The sequence below is a fragment of the Cnephaeus nilssonii genome (genome assembly GCF_951640355.1).
Source record: "Cnephaeus nilssonii genome assembly, chromosome: 9".
NCBI classification, from domain to species: domain Eukaryota; kingdom Metazoa; phylum Chordata; class Mammalia; order Chiroptera; family Vespertilionidae; genus Cnephaeus; species Cnephaeus nilssonii.
Genome location: NC_137080.1, coordinates 670,953 through 676,952, shown reverse-complemented (window position 1 = coordinate 676,952; position 6,000 = coordinate 670,953). Strand labels below are relative to the sequence as shown.

The 6,000-nt window shown below is 65.4% G+C and overlaps 1 protein-coding gene across 2 annotated transcripts in view; it reads left to right on the top strand.

Annotated features, from left to right (window-relative positions):
* The first annotated feature begins 2,578 nt into the window (after nt 1-2,578).
* Nucleotides 2,579-6,000, top strand: part of SMOC2 (SPARC related modular calcium binding 2) — a 71,275-nt gene continuing 67,853 nt past the window's right edge. For both annotated transcript variants that reach the window (XM_079781568.1, XM_079781567.1), the window contains exon 1: nt 2,579-2,836. In XM_079781568.1, coding sequence (XP_079637694.1) covers nt 2,750-2,836 — 87 coding nt within the window. In that variant the 5' untranslated portion in view covers nt 2,579-2,749. The remainder of the gene's footprint in view (nt 2,837-6,000) is intronic.

The following is a 6,000-nucleotide window of genomic DNA, read 5'->3' as shown; positions in this document are numbered from 1 at the left end:
GGGGCCTGCAGAGTGCTCTGAGGCCTCGGAGGGAGGCCTCTGAGGAAAGCGAGGATGGCTCTGCCGTTGTCTGTCCTAGAGCCGTGGTCGGCAAACCGCGGCTCGCGGGCCACACGCGGCTCTTTGGCCCCTTGAGTGTGGCTCTTCCACAAAATACCACGGGCGGGGCGCGCACGTACAGTGCGATTGAAACTTCGTGGCCCATGCGCAGAAGGGCCTGGGCGGTTTTTCGGCCTGGGCGAGTCTATTTTGAAGAAGTGGCGTTAGAACACTCAAGGGGCCAAAGAGCCGCATGTGGCTCACGAGCCGCGGTTTGCCGACCACTGTCCTAGAGGAACTGGTTGGAAAATAGGACCCGATCTTTCCCTGCCTTGATTTCGAACCAAGCAAAGGTGCTTGCCACATCCTGACCCCGGCATCCACGCCAGTGTTAACGCTCCTGTCACACAGCCCGGCCGGCGTGGCTCCGTGGCTGAGCACCGACCTATGAACCAGGAGGTCAGGGTCCGATTCCTGGTCAGGACAGAGCCTGGCTGGGGGCTCCATCCCCAGGGTGGGGCGTGCAGGAGGCAGCCGATCCATGATTCTCTCTCATCATCGGGCTTCTCTCTTTCTCTCCCTTCCTTTCTCTGAAATCAGTAAAAACATTAAGAAAAAGAATGTTCGACAGACATACCGATTTCTTAGTGTTTTTAATAAATGTATCGATTTCCCAATGAAAATGGGACTTGGTTATGTCTCCACACTCCGCTTCTAGCATCTGTAGCACCCGCCCCCGGGGTCCAGGAAGGTGGCCCTCCTGGTCGGGCTGGGACCCGGCTCTGCAGTGGGTGTGTGAACGTGGGTGGAGATTCCAACAGAAGGCCCGAGGGCCTAGCAGTCGCCCCCCGGCCCCGGGGCACCTCCACGCCTCCAGAGCAGTGGGGCCGTGGCCAGCGCCACACGCCGGGCATCTGGCCCTGACCCGCTGCCTGTGGGACCCGGCTACCACCTGCCTCTGGTGCCGGCGGCCTCGCCTGTGAAGTGGGATAATTAACTCTACTCCTCGCCCGCCCTGGTGAAGCCGACGAGGGCGAAGCAAGGAGCCTGTTTCCAATTGTGTGAGCTCCAGAGCCGGGTGTACAGACCTGGGTGCGCGTGCCGGGGCCTCGGCCGGGAGCAGAGGCACGGTGCTCCGCGGCACGGTGCTCCGCGGCCGGCTTCGGCAGGAGCGGAGCTGGCTCTGGGTGTCGAGGTTCTGCTTCGGAGGGTCTGAGCGTTTGCCGGATTGACGGTTTCGTTTTTACCTTAATTTTTACGGAGCTTCCTGAGGGCACGCCTTGTTCGCTTAATCCCGCGCAGCTGCTCCACTCACCTGCTGCTCGGACCCTGCGCCCTCCTGGGCGTTTTATTGCGCCGGAGGAATGGAGGTGTTTAAACTTTAAAGCGCTTCACACGTTCTCTGGGCCCAGGAGGGTGCGCAGCCCCCTCCCGGGACAGGCGCTCCGTCCCCATCCCTCCGGGCCCTGTGTCCATCTGTCCATCATGTTGGTTGTGGAAGTGGGGCGCCTCCCCCCTCCGCAGGGGCCCCCCCAGCCCCAACACACAGCCTTTGTCTCAGGGGTGGGCCCAGGCTTTGCCGGCACGGCCCCTCCCCCACCCGGGGCTGCAGCTTCGGATTAAACATCCGATTAAAGACCAGATTTGGATGTTCTAGGTTTTGTCCCCCCCCCCCCCCCCCCAGTCAATCGGTGCATTGTTCTCGCCCGTCCTCGCTCTTGGTTTTCTGTGGAGCCAGAACCGGGCTTTTTCCTGTAAAGCTGTAAGCCAAGGCTAAACTATGTCAGCAATGCTGTCTGCAATGGATCCCGTCCAGCGTCTGGGTGTGCAGAGCCTCCCGGATTCCACCGTCTCCACGCGGAGCCTGCGCCTCCGCCGCCCCGTGGTCCCTGAAATGCCCGCCGCGGGGCGGGGCGGCTCCACGCAGGCACTGCCCAGCCCCCCGCGCGGGTCACCCCCTCCCCCTGCGTGCGCCTCCGAACACGCCGCCCCCCGCGTGGATGAACCTGCGCAAGGACCCCAAGGCGCAGCGCCGCGCCATTTCTCATTTCTGGACGCGGTGGTGCTGACAGCTGCCCCGCCTGAGCGCCAGCGAGTTGGAGTGGGACCTCTGGGCTGGACCAGGTGCCTTGAGAGTCCAGAGGTTGAAGAGGTTGGGGGGCGGGGGCCGGGGGAGGGGAGGGCGGGGCGCCTGGGGTCTGACCTAGGCTTCTGGGTAAGGCAGGTGGGAGACCCAGGCCTCAGGGGTGGGCCTGCAGGGACCAGGTCCAGCGCACCTTGTGGTTGGGCCAGGGAGCTCTCCCAGACAGACATGCACGCGTGGTGTGTGCATGTGTGTGTAACGTGTGTGTGCGCACATGTGTGCCATCCATGCGCGTGCGTGTGCACCGCGCCGGGAAGGAGGCGCGCACACAGCTCCCTGGGGGTGGCCCCTGCGCCCCAGCGGCATCTGAGCTGAGCGGGCGCGCTGCGGGCGCAGGAGGTGGGGCTCTGGGCTGGAGGGGAGGGGAGGAGAGGGGAGGAGGGAGGAGGCAGGAGGCTCTGCAGTTATTTGACAGGAGCCGGGGAAGCCCTAAAGGACGCAGGACCTCTCTGTGCCGGGAGGGCAGCTGGTCGAGCCGGGCCGCCTGGAGCGGAGGGGAGGGCCGCCCGCAGCCCAGCGCCAGGCTCCCGCCGCCGCGTGTCGCCGCTCCGGCCGCCCGCGCGCACCATGCTGCTGCCCCGGCTCTGCTGGCTGCCGCTGCTGCTCGCGGGGCTGCTGCCGCCGGCGCCCGCGCAGAAGTTCTCGGCGCTCACGGTGAGTCCCCTGGTCCCCACGGAGCAGAGCAGGTGACCCTGGAGGCGGGGTGCCTCCTCCCGCCCGCGGGCTGGGCAGGTGGGACTCGGGCGGGCGGGTGCGCGGTGTGCGCTCCGCTCCGGGCTAGGCTGCCGCCGGCTGCGAAGGGCGCACGGGGAGGTGGGGGTGGGGCCGAGCGCCGCGGGGGTGGGGTGGGGGAGTCGGAGTGCGCTCCCCCACTTAGGGGTGTGCAGGGTCCCACGCGCCCGCCCGACACAAGGTCTGGGATCGCGGGCGCCGCCCCGCGGAGTGTTCAAGGCGGACCCACCAGGGACTGGGTGCCCCGGCCTCTGGAGCGCGCCGGTCCGCGGGCTCTGCGCGTGGGCGCGGAGCAGTTGGAGGGGCTGAGAGCCTTGGGCCCCCCTTGTGGCCCCCAAGGTTGGGGAGGGGCTTCCCGGAGACCCTGCCTATGTGGAGTTAGGAAGGGCGGAGGACGTGACAAAGAAGGGTCATTGGTCACTGGTGTAAACGGACAGAGTGGGAGGGAGGAGTCGCCTGCGCCCCGAGGGCCACTTGGCCCCGCGGTCCTCCCCCAGGGCCGGGCTGTGCGAGCCGCGGGCGCGCGCCCAGCGCCTGGGTCACTGCGGTTGACCGCGGTGTGTTTTCCTTTCTGAGCTGCAGCTTCTAGGCCGTGGCCCTGGCCGGCCCGCGGTGCCAAGCGCCGAGCTATGTCCCGGGGCTGCGCCAAGCCACGGCCGCTGGCCCTGCTGAGCCTGCAGCCCCCAGCTCCGCAGGCCTCGGGCTGGCAGGGTCTGCACGCCCATAATTAATGCAATCTGCAGAAACGAAAACACGCCGCTGACATGTGTTTCTGAACAAGTGCTTGAGAAAACACGACGGCCGGAGCACACCTCTGGCGGAGAGGGTGTGAGTGGCGGGACGTGCCCTGCGTTCATTGTATCAAAAATAGAGGCTGCGGTCCGTCCTGCTTTTCAGCAAAAGCGAGGCTCCTGCGGCTGTTTCCCGGGCGGCGCGGGGAAGGCGTTAGCGGTTCGTGGTTCATACCTAAGATTCTTCCCGAGCCGCCCGGCCCCTGCCTTGTGTCTCAGCGACTTGTCGATTAGAGGCTTGAAGGTTTTCACACGCTCAGCCTTCCCTGCAGACGCGTATCTCCCCAGGGGGACCACCCGTCCACATGCACTGCCTGTGTTCATGTGTATACATGTGTACGTACATGTATGCATGATGCATGCACTCATGAAAACAGACCCCCCCCTTATAGTGCATGAGAGGGTTAGAGAGGCTGAGACCGATGCTCTGGGAGACCCACGGTTTTGGCAGGGCCGTGGCCGAGGGCCGCCACGGAGCGGACAGTGGGCGAGGCAGCCTGTCGTGGGCCTGCCGTCCTGGGGGGCCCGGCCGGGTGGTCCCGGAGGAGCAGCAGGATCCGTGCGGTTAGTTATTGGAACAATTTAAATCTCCGCAGATTTTCTTTTCTTCTCTCCCTCCCCTCTTCCGACTTAACCGTTTCCTCGCAGCCTCGGCTGCTTCGCCTGCGTCCGCGGCTCTCAGGGTCTCCGGCCGCAGCCACGCCAGCCACACGTGGGCTCCCGTTGCCAAGCCGGCCTGGCGGGGTCCCGGGGCCTCCCTCGCGGCGCTGCCCAGAGGACATGTGGCCGTAACACCACAACGTGCCAGGGGAAGGCTGTGCTGCGCTCGCACCCGCACCCGGGAGAGGAGTTTAAAGCAGTAAACTATTTTGGCAGACGGCTCCCCATCCCCCCGCCCCGCCCCCTCCACCCCAGGACACCAGGAAGCCAGCGATGGGCTGGCGGGATGGGAGGTGCCGGTGTCTCTGCAGATCGCTTCCTGGGGTGCGGGGATCTCTTTGTTCCGGAGGCAGGCTCTCGCGCAGCCCTCACGTCTGGTCCTGCATAAATCAGAGCCCGCGGCCCCGGCTCCAGGAGGCGGTGGCTCTGGGTCCTCTCTCCACTTTCCTTATCTGCACGGGGACACAGCAGCTCTATCTGCTTAGCACGTGTGAGGACTAGAGATAAGGGTTCTGATATGCACGGGGCAGAGTCCCTCGCCAGTTAACCCGCATCTGACGCACCAGGCCCCGTCCCTCTGAGGTATCATCCCCTCGAAGCAGCCGCGGCCCCCCACCCGCCATGGCCCCTGCGCCCGCGCTCTGCTCTCCTGTGTGTGGGCCCCGCCGGGTGTCAGCTGTGGTGCTGGACGGGCAGGGGGAGAACACGTGCTCTGTCTCTGTCCCCCCCCCCACTTCACCCCCTTCTCACCTGGAAACAGGCGCCTGCACGCGTGGCGTTTAGAAGTGTCTGGGCCTGGCTTCTCAGGACACGCCTTCTCCCTGCTGCCCACTCGTGGGGGCAGCGTGGCCAGAGCCCCCTGGGCTTTGTGTGTGAGACGCGAGGATCTGCTTTGCTTGAGAATTACCTTTTTTATGCCTGCCTTCCGCCCTCGGTGTGTTTCCCGGGGCCGTTCCGTGGCCGTGCCTGCGCCCGGTCCTCCTCTGGCCTTGGCCTTGGGCCTGTCAGGTGGTGTGACGGTCCAGGCCGCCCTGACATGGCCCCGCCTCTCGCTCCTCCTTGAGGGGTGCCCCCAGGCCAGGCTTCTCCACTTCCCGGGAGGGGCTGACGGTTCTCGTTAAATTTCTGTGCTGCCTGAGACCAGGAACACGGTCCAGTGTAAAGCGCGGGCTGGGCCGACGGGACCACAGCTCTGCATGGTCCCAGGTGCAGGCAAATGAGCTGTGCCTAATGTCCTGCCACTAGGCTCACACCCAAGTGAGTGTGTGTGTGTGTGTGTGTGTCCTGACTCTAAGCTCACACCCGAGTGAGTGTGTGTGTGTGTGTGTGTGTGTCCTGCCGCTAGGCCCACCCCTGAGTGAGTGTGTGTGTGTGTGTGTGTGTGTCCTTCTGCTAGGCTCACACCCGAGTGAGTGTGTGTGTGTGTCCTGCCGCTAGGTCCACCCCTGAGTGAGTGAGTGTGTGTGTGTGTGTCCTGACTCTAGGCCCCCCCCTGAGTGAGTGTCCCCGTGGGGCATAAGGGCGGCAGTGCCCAGAGGTGTGGGAGGGGCGCCATGGCCACGTGTGGAGCTGACCCTGCCTCTGCGCCCGCACGTGGAAGGCAGCGCTGAGGGAGCCCCACGCCTTTGCTCACTG